The sequence below is a fragment of the Polypterus senegalus genome, chromosome 1 (assembly GCF_016835505.1).
Source record: "Polypterus senegalus isolate Bchr_013 chromosome 1, ASM1683550v1, whole genome shotgun sequence".
Lineage (NCBI taxonomy): Eukaryota > Metazoa > Chordata > Cladistia > Polypteriformes > Polypteridae > Polypterus > Polypterus senegalus.
Genome location: NC_053154.1, coordinates 118,674,901 through 118,696,337, shown reverse-complemented (window position 1 = coordinate 118,696,337; position 21,437 = coordinate 118,674,901). Strand labels below are relative to the sequence as shown.

The following is a 21,437-nucleotide window of genomic DNA, read 5'->3' as shown; positions in this document are numbered from 1 at the left end:
CCAGCATTATAAAAATTATGTACAGTAATGATCACTGCAGTATTTTAGATAGAAATGTATATTGGTTAAACCTCCAGATTTTATGTTGTAACTATACTGAATTATTAATTTTTCAGGCACATGATGAATCAGTTCATGTACTGTAATAATAACCACTTTCTGTCTACTTCACTTATCATCAATCATTCTGTTTGTCCTAAAGCTACCTATGGCATCATTGCAATTGGTTAATGGTGACCTTGAGAACAGATTTGAAAGTCTGTATGTGACACGGTGCCGTGCATTTGCTTTACAAAACATATTTTCTAATGAACATGTAATAAAGATGGCTACCATCATCTGTCTTATTCGTTTATTGCTTATGTTTTTCTGTTTTGGCTTGTGCTTTATTTCTTTTACCAAATAAGGAAATGCACATATTGCTTGACAATATTTAAGTTCTATGATTTGAGCTCATCTAGCCATAAATAAGGATGTAGAGAAAAGGATCTGGAGAATTTTGCGATTTCAAGTGAGATCTAAAATTGACCAGTTTTTGTGGACATCTTGTGGGCATCATAGACTGCACTTGGTGGCAACTGTGTTTCTAGAATATACAGTGCATCTGGAAAGTATTCACAGGGCATCACTTTTTCCACATTTTGTTATGTTACAGCCTTATTCTAAAATGGATTAATTAATTTTTTTCCTCCAAACGTGACGCCTGGCATTCACACCAAGGAGTTCAATCTTTGTCTCATCAGACTAGAGAATTTTGTTTCTCATGGTCTGAGAGTCCTTCAGGTGCCTGTTGGCAAACTCCAGGTGGGCTGCCATGTGCCCTTTACTAAGGAGTGGCTTCTGTCTGGCCACTCTACCATACAGGCCTGATTGGTGGATTGCTGCAGAGATGGTTGTCCTTCTGGAAATGTCTCCTTTCTCCACAGAAGACCTCTGGAGCTCTGACAGAGTGACCGTCGGGTTCTTGGTCACCTCCCTGACTAAGGCCCTTCTCTCCCGATCGCTCAGTTTAGATGGCCGGCCAGCTCTAGGAAGAGTCCTGGTGGTTTCGAACTTCTTCCACTTATGGATGATGGAGGCCACTGTGCTCATTGGGACCTTCAAAGCAGCAGAAATTCTTCTGTAACCATTCCCAGATTTGTGCCTTGAGCCAATCCTGTCTTGGAGGTCTACAGACAATTCCTTTGACTTCATGCTTGGTTTGTGCTTTGACATGAACTGTCAACTGTGGGACCTTCTATAGACAGGTGTGTGCCTTTCCAAATCATGTCCAATCAACTGAATTTACCACAGGTGGACTCCAATCAAGCTGCAGAAACATCTGAAGGATGATCAGGGGAAACAGGATGCACCTGAGCTCAATTTTGAGCTTCATGGCAAAGGCTGTGAATACTTATGTACATGTGCTTTCTCAATTTTTTATTTTTAATAAATTTGCAAAACCTCAACTAAACTTTTTCATGTTGTCATTATGGGGTGTTGTGTGTAGAATTCTGTGGAAAAAAATGAATTTAATCCATTTTGGAATAAGGCTGTAACATAACAAAATGTTATTTCCGGATACACTGTACTAAAGGTATACATGGAAGCTTATGTATACTCTATGATACGATATGACTTCTATTAAAGATCTTTGGGACTATACAGAATCCTGAAGTGCACTTCAGAGAATATAACAAAACAAAGTCAACAAATAGGTTATTAATGTGGGATGCTTAGAAAAAGGTTTTAACATAGCTACTATTACTTGGGACTACTTGGGAAAAGGCTTCTGGTTGCTTAGATTACAGACTTAGTTATATGAACACACCTACATATTGGGAGTGCTATGAAGATGCAGCCTGCTCATTGTCATGTATTATATTTAATACAGTTTTCTGTACATTGCAGCCTGATAGTTTTGTTTTTTGCCTTAACCAGTGAATATACCTGGACGCAGAGCCATCTCCAATACCAACCCCTCTTCATACACCCAAAAATATAGTATTTATAGATTCATGTTTAAAAATTTTAATAAGGACAATAAGCTTCATTTTACTCATGATTAAGTCTAAAATTAGTTGGGGAGCAGATGCATTATTCAGAAATGGAGGCACACCTATCCTGCACTGACTGTGTCATCAATTGCCAGCTAAAAGTGGAATGCAGCAACTAAACTAGCTGGAAGAAAAGTGTGGCTGTTGGAAAAATGGTGGCTACAAGAAATGATAAGAACAAATGAATACAGTAGATGTGGGAAAAGAATAGGCAGCAGAAGAGTCAAGATAGAAATGAAGCATTCAAAGGGTCTTTTAAAAGATATGTTGTAACAACAAAGAGCGACATGGGTGGTGATCTAATATGCTAGTGAGACATCTGACAGTACTGACAACATTAGCAACAACTGTACAGGCCACTTAGGTGTTTATTTACTCCTCTCTCCAATACTCACTACCACTACCACTCCACATAAGAATCCTGTTAACACTTGTCCTATGACAACACAACACTCCCACCCCACCCTGCTCCCAGGAGACACCATTCCCACCTTTGGACCAGCTGACACCTTGTCAAAACTCTGCCTGGACCCTCTATGATGATAGTGTATCCTATTGTTGGCACAGCTGTGCAGTGACCAAAAAGTTGCATTATATGTTCTTTTTCCCCTTGTTATACTTTATGCAGTGAGTATCACCTTGCTGTTTCATAACCTTCCATTGGTGGTAGAAACCAAAATAAAGGATTTGCAGACTTGCAGTGTCATCTTTTACAGAAATGTTTTCAAGCCATACTTTGGATGATTCATTTGTGATGGTAATTAATGATAATAATAACCACTTTGTAAACCTCAACACTAATGCTGCCTTATAACTATAATAAATAGTTTGAAAAAATGGTAACTATTACAGTGTGCATCTAAAGCCATTAACTGAGAGGCCTATATAATATATTGATTGTGCTATCTGAGCAATTTTTAACATGACCTTCCAAGAAAGTATGAAATCCATTTATGAAGAGAAATGACTGACAGTACACCCATTGAGAAGATTTTCTTGACAAAGATGAAAAGACATTTCAGGGGTATGTTAAGATAAATGAAAATGCATTATGTTGCACTGGGCTTACTACTGCAAACATTTGTACTTTATGTTCATCGAAGGTTCAGAATCTTCCTTTTTGCACTGCAATTTAATTATTTCAATTTAATTATTATTTCATATTTCAAAATACTTTCATGTAATTGGTTTAATGAGAAATGTATACATGTTTGTATTAATCAGGTTAATTACTGTGTCCAAACATTCATACATTCATCAGTTTTCAAATACAGGAAGAAGAGGAACAATTACTGGTCCATTTTAGAATACATTCATAGAGTCCCCACTGTCCCACATAGAAAACCCACACAGAAATCCATATAAACATGTAGAATAGTGGAAACTCTACATAGAGAATGTTCTTCAATCAGAAACTGAATTGAGGTGCAAATATTATAAAGTGTCACTATTACATGCTGTGTATTTCAAAGCATTACCTTGCTTATTTGCTAAGTACAAAACAAACAATTTACTTAATTTTCATAAAAGAAGCAGATTTTGAAAGCAATTCCCTATTGCATAAACACATCCTTGAAGTTACTTTAAAATCAACAGTAAGTATTTGTACAGTTGCAGCTTTTGATCTAATCTTGTATAAGCCTACTGAGATGTAAATTAATTCTTAAATGGTCACACCAGGAGTTGCTCTTTCTGAGGATGGAGCAAGTGATCCAGTAAAAACTCACTGCCATTTCCTGCGTACTGAAGAAATACATTTTCAAAAATGTGATGGAGTGCCGCACAACCAAAAAATAATAAAACTGCATATCTAACCCTAAAGACAAAGAAATTAAAAAAGAGCAGTGGACAGTATTCCAGCGACATACTGAGATCCAAGATGAAGGGATATGAAATGGAAAATAGAATGTTAAAGGGAATTACAAGGACAAGCACATACAGTATCTGTCAGAGATAACATGTGGCAAAAGGATTTTTATGGGACTGGTGAAGACAAGCCAGCATCTGTATAGTAAATTGTGGATCTAAGTATGTAATGGATCATCATATTAGGTGTAATGCAGGAAAATTAGTTTTAACAGGTTATTACAATAGAAATGGCAAGGTGGTGGATATACTATAAGTCCAACCCTGACTAGGAGCAGAACTCTGGCCAAGTCATTAAATACTCACAATATCTCTGTGTTATTTAGTTTGTGTTATCTTGTATCAGTGTTATCCTATATGTGTGTAACTATCTGAGATGATGTTCAGGGTGATATGCTTTATGTGAAAAGGTATACTTTGAAAGAGGTATGTGTCACATCATATGCCAATCATAAGAATTTGTCCTCTGGATTTGAAATAAAAAATGCATTATTATAATTAGGCACATTATTGTCAGTTGGGATATATAAATAAAAAATAATGACTGAGTTATATTAAACAATAGTTTTTATTCTACTTATTTTAATGAATTAAATTTTCACTGAACAAGTTAAGGTGAAGGTTTTGTGGCTAAAAATCAAAACATAGTAGAACAAATAAAGCCAATTGTGCCCACTTAATTTAAGATTTAATATAGTTATCTCTCCATGAGTATTGGAATTTGTGCAGTATTTATGTATACCATTATCATTTTAGGTGTGCTAAACATTGTAATTTGTTACTGCTATTTAACTTCACATGCAATCATTTTCACTTCAAAAATCACACATTCATTTACACCGCTTAGCATATAATTATAACCTTTAAATAAATTAAACTGTTTACAGTATTTTTTAGCAGAATATCCTAATTATTCTTACTTGTCAGTGGAGAGTATCATTGAGTAGCCATACAAGCTGTGAACATCATACTGAGAGCCCCATTTTTGCTTTGCATCCATGCAGAGAGTCTTGGAATACATCAAATTATCAAGAATTTCTTTAAAGAAATAAAATAGTATAAATGTTAGTTTTAAGGAAACACCAAAAATATTTAATAAAAAAAAGATTTTTATGATTTTTAAAAAGCTGAAGTTTCAAAGATCTTTGTAGGAATCTTCTTTTTGTTTTAGTTTATTTAACTAATCACTACAAAAATTAGTGCTGCAGCCTTAAAGTTTTAGGTGCTGGGGTTCATTTTCTGGCAACTCCACAACGTGTTTGGAGTTTGCACTAGTGATGGCTGGTGAAAAAAATTTGGGCAGGCGCTCAGCTTTCAGGGGGGACAAACTGAAGCAGTGCTTATCTAGTATATAGTGCCTTTCATATCTATCTATCTATTATATAGTGCCTTTCATATCTATCTACCTATCTGTCTATCTAGCCATTCCACAAGCACTCGAGGTCCTCATTATAGTGTCAATGCACATTTTGGCCTGTCCAGTTCCAGACCCAATCCTCTGTCAAATTGCCCAGTTCCCCATAATGTCTGCACCCACACCTCCATAATATTTCAATAACATGAACTTCTGTCTGTCCTATAACACTTCCATAGCATAAGTCCAATCCAAATTATATTCTGCCTCTGCTAATAGAATGCTCAGTATATGGCAACTATATTTTTTTCACTGTATTTTTCAATAAATCCACATCATACAATCACTAGTCCTTTGATTTTTTCATCCCAGTTTATCATTTACCACAATCACAGAGTAATTCCCGCTCTAATATTATTCTACACTTGGCTGCCAGTCTGCTCAGTCTTATGCAAGTTTGCCAGGCTTACCTCCCTTGGGCACAAATTCAACCTGTTAGATCCACAGAATCCATCTTAAAACACAACTAGGTGTCCAATCTGTTTTGTACTACACCCACAGGACAAGTATAACCTAAATCTTATTCTGGCTTTATGATCAGGACACCTATATTTCCTTGAACATAAATTTTGCCCTCCATTCCTTTAGGTATAAAAATTTCTCAGTTACTTAAATAGAGTCATTTCACCAAGCCTGACAAAAAAATTACCTTCATGCTATTGTCTACAGCAATGTTTCCCACCCGTTGTTTCAGTGGCACACTTTTTATTGCCAAAATCATCCCAAGGCACACCGCTCTTCTACTAACCACAAACACAGATGTATCTCATCCATTACTCTGGACAGGATGTGTCAATTTTTGTTCACTTCTTTGTTGTCCCTTTTGATGCCAATCATGTAGCCTTCATCTAGGTGTTCAGCAATACTAAGCCTGCCTCATGCTATTGTCTGGTTGACTGCGGGTACTTCCATACCACTTGCATTTTTCAGAACAATGTTTATCTGTCTCGTACTTCCTTTAGTATGCTTCAACGCTTTAGTACCAACACTCTGAATCAGCAAACAAGGAAAGTGAAAAAAGGCATTACATACACTACACTCAGTTAGCCAACTCCATTTGTCATAACAAGAGTTGGAAAAAGTCTGCGCATAATTTGAATTCTTAAGTCAGGTTGGTCAGGTCCAAGGCCCTTTATCTTCTTTTTTTCTTCAAGTGAACGATTTAGGAAGGGGTGTTTCATTAAAGAAATAACTGAATTTTCTTTCATTTCTGAAGTTCTGCTTGAAGTTGCCATCATAGTCATGCTCACTCATCTATAGTCATGTAACATTAAAGGTGGGTGTGAACTGTGAAACATTGACATCAACATCATATAGTGAGTCGACGATTGTCCGATTGTCACATTAGATTAAAAAAAAAATTAAAACAATACTAATTCACTGCCATCAAATGTGGGAATGTCTGGGGCACAGAGAGCTGCATCCATGGAATATTTGAAAGCAGCTAATTAAAGGGCAGCCTCAGGTCACCTACTTGCCAAAGAAACAAGGACTTACATAGACACTAATTTGGTCGCCGTCCCTCATTCCAGAAATATTGGTATTTACACAGATTTTTTTTTTTTTATTCACAAGCAGAACCAATTTTCATGAATGTTGACATGCAAATAAACAAATTTATTTAATGATTATTCCACATCTCCTAATTAACTGAAGTACAGGTTTACATTTTTTTCAGTGCCCCAGAACCACTGGTTTGCTACTTTTTCTTTGCCTGTGTGTGCTTTCCCTATATTTTCATTGACACATATAATGTGTACATTTGACTGGCTGGTAATGGTAAATTTTTCCAGTTTAAGCTAGTGCAGATACATTTCAACATGCACTGCAAGAGTGGCACATACAAGGCATTAAGCAGGTTCAGAAAAGGTATGCATGCTATTAGACAGACAGCTCATGTTAATGTCCTTGACTGTTTTACATTAATATACCGAACTGAACCATACTGTGTATGTTAATGTCATATTTAAAACTCACTTAAAACAAAAATATCAGCAGAAAACGCCTGGTGAATTAAGTGAGATTTGGAAATCTGCTTTTCATTTAACCAGCCCATTTCAATGAAAAAGTTTTTATTTATTTACATTTTATCTTTTAAAACAGAAGCATACACATTCATCTCTGTTTATTTTACTTTTGTAAGTAATTTATGAAGGATTTGTATTCTCCTTTGTGAGAACACACTAAGTTTCCTAAGCTTGTTAGGATTTCTCTTTCTTATTTCCTTCTGAATTCAGGTACTTGGTGAAAAATATACAAGCATGAATGGAAGTGAATTAGCAGTTTCGGTTTTGGATGTGTGACTATTTACACTGGTGCTTGTTACTTATTATTTTTTTATTTAAACAGTAACTATTTACAAGTAGTTAAGGAAGCAAAAGGTTAAACAAGAAACTTAACTCTTAAAATTAAAACAGAATGATTACAGAATTTAAAGATTGTCTTGGATACTGTGATAGAAATACACTGACCTAACCATGGTCAAAATCCACTAACCCTAGTTAGAGTATTGGGAGTTTGAAATTTCTTACTAATTTCTTGAAAAATGCTTATCCTGGGGTTTATTTGTCACTGTACAGAGCAAGAGGAGAACCAAATTGACAGACAAAGATAGCAATGGTGAATTTGTGAATGATGAAACTGACAGACAGAGACCATAAACTTTCTGAAAAAGAAGTCTTGGGGCCACTAATCTACAATTACAAAGTTGAAAACAAATTTAAAAAAATATACTGAATAGAAATGTGCAGTAATTCTAAGTGTTTTCATCTTTACTTAGTAAAGCTTAACAGATAATCTTACCATTATGAAAGTTTTCTTTCCATTTGAAGCAACCCCACAACTTCTAGCAGTGGTATGGGGATTATAACTGTCCACATTTTAAGCTTCACTTTAGAATGGAAATAAATTTCTAGAGAACCAAGCATTATCCAAAAAGACAGAAAACAAATATCTCCTCCAAAAACAGACAAAAGGTAATTTCGTAAAACTAATCAGACAAACACTAGATGTTAGATTTCTAGAATATGGCTTAGCTAATTAAATGGTCACAATGCTCAAGCAAAGTCAAGCCAAGCTCCTCCATTTTAATTCTCTTGACACTCCCATTGTGTCACTTTCAAATGATATGTGTTACATACAGTAGCTACAAATAAAAAGTACAGGACCCTGTGGCAAACTGCAGGTGAAACAATAGGAACTTCTGCCACCCTTTCATCTAAATTGCTGGAGAAAGGAGTGTCTGGGTTAAATCTTGAGCCATCTCTTGGTACCATGTGATTGTTTTAAATATTGTTTATTTCATTATTCCTTCAACCAGTATAGATTATAACCTACACCAAAAAATCCCTATTCTTCTTTTTCTTCATCAAGGCATGTTTGATAGCTGTTTCCCACTTTTAAATTCAGTTTACAATTTTGGCTTCACAATGTCATGGAATATACAGTAGGTATTACAGCCAAGTTCTTTTGCTTGAAACAGACAATGCTAAAAGAATCTGAGTTGTATGATGTATATGGCCAAATTCTATAGCTGTCACAAGCTATGCAAGTACGAATTTTACAGTGCATGCGACAAGAATGACTCTATAAACCTATAAATATCCACATGAACCAGAAGCAATAAAGAAAAACACATTACAGGGAAAACAAAGCTTTTGAAAATTTTCAAATAACAAATTAAGAGGGCAGTATTAAATAAAATAATTAACCATTTTAAATATGGAATATAAACAGCAGTTATAGTCTAAGGCAAGAGTTCCCAAAGTGGTCAATATCGACCCCCTGGGGTCGATTTGAACTTTCTAGGAGTCGATAATTTCAATAAAAAAATCTGGGGGTCGACAAAAGCAAAAATAGACCCCCTTACTATTGCTATTTGTTTGTTACTTCAAAATATCTATAATTCCAATAGGTACCTAATTAAGAAGTAAAATAATTCAAAAAAACGCTTTTTTAATAAAAATACATTACATACCAAACTTGCGAACGAAAAGGTAAAATGTGTCACTAAAAGAGTCACAAGTAAGAATGCATGAAAATACATTTAGCACAAACATGTCTGTGCATTGTCTTATCGAATGTATCAAAGCAAGTGCGGACATGAAAAATCGTTGCATGTCCACACTTGCCCAAGGTGGGACAAGACGACAGATATTCGATATTAGCAGAATCTATCAGTCTTGTATGGTCATGTTTTCATAAAACACTATAAATTGGTTCGTTTGATTTGAACTTTGAATATAATTATTTATTAAGGAGCAGAACTACGAAAAAGAAAATCAGAGGGCACAGTTTATTTATTCGAGTTTGAACAAAAATCTTCTGTTTCAAGTAAGTACATACTTTAATTTTTGTTTTTTTTTATCACAGGGGCTGCCGACATTGTTTGTTAATAAAAGTTTTTATTTCTTCAGATAATAATATGACTGAACCAAAAAAGAAATGCAGACAGTACAGCTTGGACTATTTGTACTTGTTTTGAATTTACATATTTATTTCCTAAATGTCAAAAATGTAAAAAAAACTCTGCTTGTATTTTTTTGCTTTAATTTTTGTTAGTGTAGGTTTCAATATTAAATGTTGCACAAGATAATGCCATATTCCGTAATCCTTTTATCTTTTTCAATCATTAATTACAAGTGATTAATATGAAAAGTTTGATATCTAGTAAAATATTTCATATCGAGTACTGTACAAATGTATTAATTTGAGTAAGTAAAGTAAATGACTAGGGGGTCGACGGTTTTAAAAGTTTTTAGTAAAGGGGTCTGTGGCTGAAAAAAGTTTAAGAACTCTTGGTCTAAGGGAACAAAGCTATCTAAGGGATAGCTGTCACTTAATATAAAGGGAAAGAACTGCAAATGGATATTTACATTTTTTTCACTTTTCATATTTTTGTTTAGTGTGAAAAGCTAGTATTGCTGTAGCCTGCCATTTATCTAAAAATAAACTTACTAGGTGTATATGGAGGGTAATTTAATGAATTTCTTTCACAACCCTTTATTGATCCTGGTTGGAAACTTGAAACTTCATTCATGTCCTATAATTGAACAGAACATAATTAGGCAGTGGTAAAATTAAAAAAAGGCACTGTATGTAAAAATAAAGGAAATAAGCTCTTACTATCCACAATGCATCATACTTCACGTCCTGGTAGAAAGACTCACATTCTTCAACCCACCAGTTAGTACATTCAGGATTGGTATAGTCAGGGAAGACAGTTTGACCTGGCCAAACCTGAAAAAGTTCAAAGATGGCAAAGATTATGTGCATCAGTGACAGAATTAAAGTTGATGATGAAACAATATAGAAAACAAAAGCTCACATACATTTCCTATTCTGAGATACCTGCAAAGAATGATGAACAAAATATACAGCCTAGTGTGTCTGAGAATAGACTACAACCTATCAAGAAGACCTATAAATTTTAAAATAAGAGGTAGCTTTTTTCCTCAGTAAACTATACCCATTTATTGCCGCTAAACCTGGCTGCTGCAACTGAAACTTAAAGAGGAGGTTGCTTTTCCCAAAAGGGAACGTTAACCTCATAGAGTCGGAGAAATGCTCCATGCCTGGCTTGCTGCAAGTAAGTAGAACCACAGGAGGAGTGTGCTGTGTACCCATGTGTCACCTTATCTCAAGTATCGGGTCTGAATGAGGATTTTCTAGAAAGCTCTACATTTTTTCAGACTCTCTAAAGAGAAAGTTAGCCTGTAGGGCTTACAGAGTAAAGGAGATACATGGTATAGAAGACCATATTTTCATGGATGATGGCATCTGTCAATATGCTAGATGAGTGTAAGAGGATGTTACAAAGTTACAGGGACTAAGCTTATAATTTATAGGTTATGGCTGTGGCACACCGAGTGGAAGTGCCAAGTTGCTGCACAGAAATTTAAAACATTTACTATCAATGTTTTTCTAAGACAATACGTTGATAGATATTCAAACAGTTGTGTGCATTGACAGTAATAAATGTTTTAAAATAACATTAGGTACTCCAGGCTGTGAGCTGACTAAATACTGTATGTCAAAATATGGTACCAAAGAGACACCATATGTGCAGTAATTAGTAAAAGAATGTTACCAGTTCAAACAATGCACTGTCCATGTGTGTTGGGGCGATGGTTGCAGTAAACAGACAAGATATATACACTTTATTTGACATTATTTTTAAATAATATAGACAAATATATTTTGAGTAATGGCAAGAACATTTTGCATATAAAAAATGCATCACATGTTATTGGAAATCCCTTGGATATTTACTTCAAAATATAATAATGTGGTTAGGCAATTAACCAACTTATGTTTAAGTATCCAATTGATGACTGAGTATTGTGAAGAGAGAGTACACATATAGTACCTTTTACATAATAAAATCTTTCCTCTATTGTTACTGTTTATTTTTTGAAGGATGAATATAGTGGTATAATACATAAAGTATGACTTTCCACTAAATTGTATACATATATCTGTAAGTCAAAACACATACAGTAATTGAACATCACTGGATGATTTGGTCAGCACAATTATACAGTGTTGTTTTACAGTAATAAATATCTGAAGGTGATATTAAGTCAAACAAATTAAAGGAAATAAAAAGCTGTAAAATGTGTTTTTTTCAACAGATAAGATGCTAATGGTAAAATTCCTCCAAACCACTTTTCCAAGTGATGTTATGCTTCCTAATATTTTATGTTTATATTTAACTGTCAGGTGACAGTGCTTGTTCTTCCTCTTGAGAAAAGAATTGATGTTTATAGACCCGAACTCCGAGCTGATAGATACTTAAATAGTGCTATATACAGATTAATTTACACAATAATGGGACAATGACAAGAATGATCAACGATGATTACACTGTGCGTATGGTTTCCATTTACAAAGCCTCAGCGGAAAGCAAGTTCATTTTTCAAGTACACAGTATATATAGAAACTTTGCAAAGCAGTGAAAATTAACAAATACTGTACTGATAGCTAAGGTTAGCTGCAATACTTTACTGGCATTCCTGGGGGAACCCAGGTCAAAAGACAGGCACCTTTCCACATAAAGTTATAATAAGGACAATTGTATTTATTCCTATTACTCAAAGTGTAAAATAAATACATTGTGCTGAAATTGAATTTTCCTTGGTACTATTTAACATTTATATACTATTATTTTAAAGCCTTGCATTGCATTAACTAACTGCTTACTTTCTTTAAATAAAAACTGAAAATCTGAAAACACGTACCTCTCCAACAATAGGTGTTCTTCCATCAGATTCATTTACCCAGACACCCCTTGCAGTTCCTGATTGATACGGTTTGTATGGGCCACTTACACGAGGAGATGTAGCAATAGCTGGATCCTTTTAAAAATATTATATGGACAGAAAATTATACAAAGCAATACATATTATTTCTAAGGAACTAGAAACATTTTGTAGATGTTTAAAATCCAAAACAATTGATATAATTTCCAGTTCATAGTTAAATGTACTGTATCTGAAAATATATATTTACTATGGCGTACTTTTAATGTTGTACTGTATAGTTTAATATATGTGCGTGTGTGTGTGTGTTTTTCAACTGTAACTGGAGGTATGCTAACTTTGAGTTTAACAAATATTTCTTGATTTCTTTATCTTGAAGAAGAAGCTGACTGGAATGTATGAGTACACAAAATGTATGACCATCATTTACTCTGAAATGCAAATCATATCAGATAGTAAAAATTAAGGTAAGAAATATGTACGATATAGAAAGTTGGTTAAACTGCATGTCCATAATGATCTTTGGAACATTTATAATTTTCAAATGAATAATTCAGAGAGAGTATTTTTCTAACAATGTGTGCATTCCTTAGTAATAAGGGTATACTGTATACAAAACCTTCCACTTTAATGGACTGCAAATGAATTCCGTGTTGTTGAACTGATTTGGATATAAAACAAATCTTTGTAAATATATAAATACAGTCAAGGCATATAGTAAGTTATGGTCAACACTATTACAGTGGAACCTCGGTTCACGAATGTTTTGGTACACGTACAACTTGGTTCATGACCAAAAAGTTCGCCAAACTTTTGCCTCGGTTCACGACCACACACTCGGTATACAAACAAGCCAGTTTTCCTTTCGGTTTGTGCGTGCCGATGATTTCCGCACATGTTGTATTGTTCTCGGTCAGATGTGCCTGCCCGCCTGCACGTGCGTGCCTGCCTGAGCCGATTAATGTATTTAAGCACTTGTTGAGCCACTCCCTGTACATTGTTCTCGGTCAGACATGCGTGCTTTACCTGTGATCTCTTCGTGCTCTACAGTATTTTGTGTGCTTTTGCAGTTAACCATGGCTTCTAAGCAAGTGAAGAGTGAGAGAGAGAGAGAGAGAGAAAGCGCATGCTGCTAAGAGAGAGGGGGAGGGTGCGTGCTGCTGAGAGAGAGAGAGAGTGAGCGAGCCAGCTCATGCAGCTGAGAAGGGAGCCTGGGTGTTTTGTGTCAGTGTTATTCAATGTTTTTACATTAGGTTACTATTACACTGTGCATTGTATGGTGTAATTTACTATATTTGTGCTTAATCTTTAAAAAAAATATTTACACACAGTTCGTACGGTCTGGAACGGATTAATTGTATTTACATACAATTCTATGGGGGAAATTGCTTCGGTTCACGACCAACTCAGTTTACGACCAGAGTTTTGGAACGAATTATAGTCGTGAACCGAGGTTCCACTGTAATTGGTTCCAGGAGTCATGACATTATCCAGATCTCATATTACTATTACTATATTTATTATTTTTATCAAGTGCTGTAGATTTTCTGCTGGGTGTACATACTGTATCTCCTGCAGACACAGGTACAGTAGGACATCAACTAATTATATAATGAACCTGAGCAACTGAAGTATCTTTGACATCTTCTTTGGATGATACCCACAGTCAGAAAATAAGAAAAAAGTGAAAAGTGCAAAAGACAAGCCATCAAATCATTGAGTCATGTGTCTTGCATAGTCATAAGTCATGCATAGAGTACTGTAAGCTTCTTCACAGGTGGCTTTATAGATCCTTGAATTTCTAACTTAGGCCACAGATACATTGCAATTAAAAGCTTCAAGGTGTCTCTCAAAATATATGTGGTGCCTCCTTAAAGAGCCAGTCACACTGACCACCTTGGGACAGTTCCAGGTTACAATACTTGAAACAAGGAAAAATATATCAGCAGTGCAATTTAAGAAGTAAACTAAGCAGAATTTAGGTTTAATTTACTTCCTAATGGACAGTAACAGTAGTTGTTGTACTTTTATTGGCAAGGTAATAAATACAAATATTGAATACTGGATTGCTGGATTAAAATAGCAAATCTACTGATTAAGGTATCTTTTAAATGTAACCTTGCAGCCTTCACAAGTAATCTGTACAGCATGTGGTACTCAAATTAAATAGGAAAAAGAACAAATTAAGTTGCTGCAGATTTTCTATGCGTTATTAAACTATTCTGGTAGCGATATGTTGCAGTGGCAATATGTACTGTAAAATAGTCACATTTTATGAGAAAGTTTGTGTGGTTTACTGAAAGTTAATTTATTTTTATTACTGTAATGTAAGCTAAAATTACACTTTTTCATATTTTTTTACACATTCAGTTTTCAATTGTCTGGCATCTGCATTTTTTTATCCTATTTTCATTACTCTATATTAAATTATTAAAGCAGGTTTTTATTTGAAAAATGATAGCTAAGCGCAGTATCCATATTAGATTTCTTAACGTTATAAACACATGGCATAATATGACAGTTGTTTCAAACTATTGTACTTACAAGTATAATTATATATTTTTGGCCATGATTGTGTAAATCCTCAGCAAATTGTGGAAGTTCTGCAAAACGCTTCAGATCATAAGTGAAGTCCTTCTTATCCTCCATATAGTCAATGTCAGTGTACTGGATGTCCTGCACACAATAAATTAAATGTCAATATTTTCAAAGAAGTCTGTTTTATAATTTTCTTCTCAGCCATGTACTAAAATATATCAAAACAGTCTAACAAAATGAATGATTTTCAGTTTATTGTTTACTATTATAATTGAATTGTTAATAGAAATGAAACAAGAAAAAATTACTGCCACTCAAAATATAAAAACAAGTAAAATGAAGTAAACTTACCTCCCAGATTTCATGTTAACAATTTTTCCATTCACTTCCTTTTTTTGGGGTTGGGATTTTATTGATTTTAATAACAAATAACATTCCATACAAAAAAGTCGAGTTCAAAACAAAAAAGCCCCCATCCAATTGAATTAATTCCATTCACTTTCTGATTTTTTTGTTTACATTAAAGTTTCAAGGAAGCCATATTCTGTCTCAGCAACAGTTAACCTAAGATACTCATTGTCTGGATTATGGGCAGAAAAAAGTTCCCCGAGCATCCTTCATAAAGTGCAATGTATCCCAACGTCCAGGGTAAATTTCCCTCCATAACCTAGTCATTCTGGCCCCTTAATCATCCCCTGGCTATCTCTCTCACCACTTCACTGCCTAATAGCTTGTGTGGTGAGCGTACTGGCACAAAAAATTGTGTCCATTGCATCATCCAGATGGATGCTACACATTATTGGTGGTTAAAGTGGCTTTCCACTCACTATGAAAAGCAATTTGAGTAGTGAGAAATGGCTATGTAAATGTTATGATCTGTAGGGGGAACCGCAGCTCCCCAAACTCCCAACACAACAGGCTCATACGCAGGTTCCAATGAAAAAATGTTTATTCTGTGATTACACACATAATCATTTCACACAGCACAACTGTCACTCTAGTAAACAGCACTCTTTTCCTTCTCTCCTTCACTCCTCTTAGCAAACTTTGTCCTTCTACTCCTCCTCCCGACTCTGGCTCCCAGACTGAAGTGGGGCTGCTCCTTATATGAAACACCTGGAATCACTTCCGGTGTCTCCAAGCTGTGACATGGAAGCACTTCCAGGTGAGGCTGGACCCTGACAAAGTAGGGCTCGCTAGTCTCGTCAGCACCTGATGGCAGAACACAGGGAACCCAACAGGGCTGAGCCGATGATGTCCAATTCCCAATTTGCCCTGTGGGAATCCTTGGTGATACTAAAACCCGGGGGAGCTGTCATCTAGCATTCCACGTGAGGCAATGTCCTGTGCAAGCTGTCTCCCCTATCCTTCCACACGGTGGAGCCTGTACTTTGGCCAGGTTTCTGAGTCCCCGCGTGACATCAAATAATGTAAAGAATTATGAAACTAGTTGGTCTTGTCCGTTGTGAGAGGACATCAAGACGGATTTCCATTAGCAGCAGAGTTACTTTACCTTTTTGTTTTACTAGAGAATAGACAGGTGAAGGACCAGATCTGCCAAGACCTGATACAACATTGGCTCCAGCCAAGAGCAAAAGTGGGAGCAAAACTACGAGTGAGGCAGGCAAGGAGAATTCATTGGTTCCAAGAGGATTATTGGAACTGAGCATGGCCTCTTTATCCCTGCAGTCAACTACAGCTAATCCCCCCCTCCCATGAGTCAGCCTCATCAACTCCAACTGCACTCACAACTCTGCCTAAGGATGGCAAAGAAGACAGAAACGAACTCTCTGAGCTAAAGGTAATGATTGTTGCACTCAGTGGGGAAATATATGATATAAAGTTATTGTCTGTTTTACCTGCATTTTTATCACTCTTTAATTTAATATTGTTTTTATCAGTATGCTGCTGCTGGAGTATGTGAATTTCCCCTTGGGATTAATAAAGTATCTATCTATCTATCTAAAAAGTGATATAAAGAAGGATATAAGAGATATACAAGAACTAAAGAAATAAATAAAGGTTATAAACAAGAAAAATGAGAAATAGCTTCAGGATATAAAAGACCTGAAGAAATGTTAAAGTACTAATTTTACTGCAACCTTTAAAAAGACTCAACAAAGAATTGATGAAAAAATACAGGAACATATGAGTAAGTTTAGGATTAAATTTGAGTACCAGTGAAATTCATAGCTGAACTATTCTCTAAACTAACTAGAGCGGACACTGAGATCTCAGCAGCTGACTGAATGCCTCAAAACTGAGAAGCCTGATTGTCCGTTTCAACAAACTACAGGTTAAAAAAAAAATGTCGTTTCTGAGACTTCATTCATATTTCTCCCTAGATTTCTCCTTTTCAACATCTGCTAAATGCGCAGCAATCTCCAGCATTAAATAATTTTATAATTATATACAGTCTCTTGTTTCCTGCCAAACTGAAAGTGGTTTTTGAAGGTCAATTCTACATTTTTAGTTCACTGGCTGAAGCAGAAAAAGAGCTAAGTAGACTGATCCCCAATTCATATCGTGTCTGTATATATACTGGCAAGGCAAAGAAGATTCTGCTTGCAACTTGGTGTATTTACATTGTGCGTGTGTGGGTTTTTTTTTTTTTTTTAACATTATACTCTTTGTTTATTGTATCAGGAATGTACTATCATATGTTATGTCAGTCTCCATGGGAACTATTTAATATCAATCCCTCTGTTTATTATACTGGAACAGTTTAAGATTATATCTTAGGTTTATTGTATTTGGACTGTACTGTCATGAGGTATGTCAATTTTAATCTTTTTTTTACTCTGCTGGGGAGTTTGTTTTGTTTTGAATGTACTCTGTCTCTTGGCATGTCAAAGGACCGAGACTTGTGTGATCTATTTTAATTATTCAGTGAACTGTAATATCACGAATATAATGGATTCCGTGTCAGAGAAAGAGAAAGCCCATAGAGCACACAGAAGATCAAATACAAAACAAAGCATTTAAAGTGCTACTTAAGTTACGATGGGATTTGACTAGTAAATTAAGCGATTTTAAGATGGTTTATGATGTTCTACTTTAATTACAAAATGAACTTGAGCTTTCGTGTTTCCTGACACTCTATGTCACTCGATCAACTTCCTTTTGTTGTTTATGCCACTGTTTAAACCAAGAGTTCCCAAAGTGGTCGATATCGACCCCTGGGGTCGATTTGAACTTTCTAGGGATCGATAGTTTCAATAAAAAAATTTGGGGGTCGACAACAGCAAAAATAGACCCCCTTACTACTGCTATTTGTTTGTTACTTCAAAATATCTATGATTCCAATAGATACCTAATTAAGAAGTTGAACAATTCAAAAAAACACTTTTTTGATAAAAACACATTACATACCAAACTTGCGAACGAAAAGGTAAAATGTGTCATTAAAAGAGTCACACGTAAGGATGCATGAAAATACATGTAGCACAAACATGTCTGTACATTGTCTTATCAAACGTATCAAAGCAAGTGCGGACATGAAAAAGCGTTGCATGTTCGCAATTGCTTGCAGTGGGACGAGACGATGGATATTCGATATTAGCAGAATCTATCAGTCTTGTATGGTCATGCTTTCATAAAACAATATAAATTGGTTCGTTTGATGTGACATGTACTTATTTGTGATTTGAACTTTTAATATAATTATTTATTGAGGAGCAGTACTACGATAAAGAAAATCAGAGGACACAGACTATTTGAGTTTGAACAAAAATCTTCTGTTTCAAGTAAGTACATACTTTGTTTTTTTATCACGGGCTGTTAAAATTGTTTGTTAACAAAAGTATTTATCTCTTTAGTTAATAATATGACTGAACCAAAAAAGAAATGCAGACAGTACAGCTTGGACTATTTGTACTTATTTTAAATCTACATGTATATTTCATAAATGTCAAAAATGTAAAAAAAACTCTACTCTGATTTTTTTGCTTTAATTTTCATTAGTGCAGGTTTCGATATCAAATGTTGCACAGGATAATGTCATATTCCATAGTCCTTTTATCTTTTTCAGTCATAATTACAAGTTTGATATCTAGTGAAATATTTAATATCGTGTACTGTACAAATGTATTAATTTGAGTAAGTATAGTAAACGACTAGGGGGTCGACGGTTTTAAAAGTTTTTGGTAAAGGGGTCTGTGGCTGAAAAAAGTTTGGGAACTCTTGGTTTAAACCAACAAATAGCACTTTTTCTTTGCCTCCACCTGGTATTTGCTGAAATTCTTCTATTTCCCCCCATGCTTTTGCCATTGCCTTTTCACAGAACGCTGAGCTTAAGGGCTATTTATATTGATTTGCATATTCAAAGAGAAAGTTTGAGGAGTGGCAGGAGGCGCGTGCACGTGCATAATGTTTCACGCTGACCCGGATTTATGGAGCAGAAGAACGAGGAAGTTGCCGTTTGCACAGATTTATGCATCTGGATTTTTTTGTGCCTACGCACATTTCCGGTTTGTCCTTACGCCATGTTTTAGTGTGAATTCTACGCACGGTGTTATGCATGAGGCCCCAGGTCTTAAGCTACAGTGGTGATAGCATCTAATGCTGCAAACAACTCCACAGTTTGTAATGGATCATAATTAAACAGATTCATTGAGATTTTTAAATCTAACTTTAAGAGAATATTCCTTCTCAACATTGTTACTCAATAATTGCTTGTTTCTTCATAGATAATTTTCTCCCTACCATGAAATCTTGCAAGAACAATGCTATTGTTATCTCCGACCATGCACCTCTGGAGCTTAAATCACTATGCCCTACGCACTCATTTCATAGCTGCCATCATAATCCCTGCCATTAGTTGATGAGAACTATGCAGAATTTCTATCCAAGCAAATTGATTATTTTCTAGAGACAAATGCATCCTCAGAGGTCTCAGCAGGAATACTCTGAGAAACTCTGCATTTTAAAGAGGGCCGATAATTTCATATCTTTCTCACAAAAATAAATTGGAAGCCAAGAAGGCATCAGAGGTAATCAGTGAAATTACCAGAATAGATCAAGAATATGCCAGGTCTCCAAATGAGGCACTTTATAGGGAAAGACAGATTTTGCAAACATAATTTTACCTCTTGACAACTAAAGAAATGGAACAACTCATCCTTAAATCGTGACATCATTACTGTGAACATGTAGGGAAAGTTAATAAGATCTTAGCTCAACAAATCCACAAGCAGGAAGTCCACAATAACAGTAATTACCAACACAGCCGGCGATAAAATCATTGACCATAAAAATATAACCCACACATTTAGAGAGTACTGTAAGTCCTTATATTCTACTCAGTCTGAAGAAGATAAGACACGATCTAATGAGTTTTTGATGCATTACAGATATCACAGCTATATACTATTAGTGCAGAGGAACTGAATAAATCTTGGACACTCTCAGAATTACTAGATGCTAAAATAGCAGCGGGCCATGATGGCTAGCCAGACAAATTTTTAAAATAAATTCAAATAAGTTAGCTACATGATTATTAACACTGTTTATTGAAGCTAGAGACGACCAAATTCGACCAAACTTTTTGCCAAGCATTAGTTACTGTCTTTCCAAAGAAAAATAAGGACTTACTACAATGTGCATCATACAGACCAATGGCTCTTCTGATCAATGATGTTAAGATACTCTGCAATGTCCTAGCTAGAAGGATTGAGAAAGTGCTTCCTTCAATAATGACACAATGACCAAACCAGATTTATTAAAGGCAGACACTTCTAATCTTTGATGCTTGTTTAATGTAATATATTCACCCAATAAATCTAACACTCCAGAAATTTTATCATCATTGAATACAGAAAAAGCATTTGATATGGTTGAATGGGACTACCTCAGCCACAGCAAATGCTTGAAAGCCTTTCCTGTAGGGACCTCGTGGTTTAAAAACAGTTTCTTCCCAAGAGCTCTAAACACACTCAATCAGTCCATCAAGTGCTCCTTATAGAACTGTTTGTACCTATAAGTACAATTACCTCACTGAGCCATTTTATAAAGCGCGTATTTACATATCATGATGATATCATTTTTTAGATGAAATGCAGCAAAATAAAAACAGATAAAATTTTCACATCATTTAACACTAGAATTACCAGAGCCTACGAAAAAACTCGTAAATCCGTCCCACCTTAAATCGCTTCTTAAAATTGTTCACAGCTCTCCACGAGCGTCTTTTGTCATCTAAATGTGCTGATAAAAATCAGGCTGCAAGCAGCCGGCTATTCCATCCCCCCACCGACTTAGAATGTGCACAAACTTCTCCCAGCTCATGCCTTGATTGATTTCCTGGGAGTGAAGTGGAGTTTTAGA

The 21,437-nt window shown here is 35.4% G+C and overlaps 1 protein-coding gene across 1 annotated transcript in view; it reads right to left on the bottom strand.

The window, feature by feature from the left end:
* Positions 1-21,437, bottom strand: part of si (sucrase-isomaltase (alpha-glucosidase)) — a 191,640-nt gene that overhangs the window by 121,390 nt on the left and 48,813 nt on the right. Inside the window, exons 11-15 of the mRNA XM_039756899.1 lie at positions 15,120-15,251; positions 12,555-12,671; positions 10,441-10,554; positions 10,273-10,357; positions 4,823-4,940 (exon numbers count right to left, since the gene is read on the bottom strand). Of these exons, the coding sequence (XP_039612833.1) occupies positions 4,823-4,940; positions 10,273-10,357; positions 10,441-10,554; positions 12,555-12,671; positions 15,120-15,251 (566 nt within the window). The remainder of the gene's footprint in view (positions 1-4,822; positions 4,941-10,272; positions 10,358-10,440; positions 10,555-12,554; positions 12,672-15,119; positions 15,252-21,437) is intronic.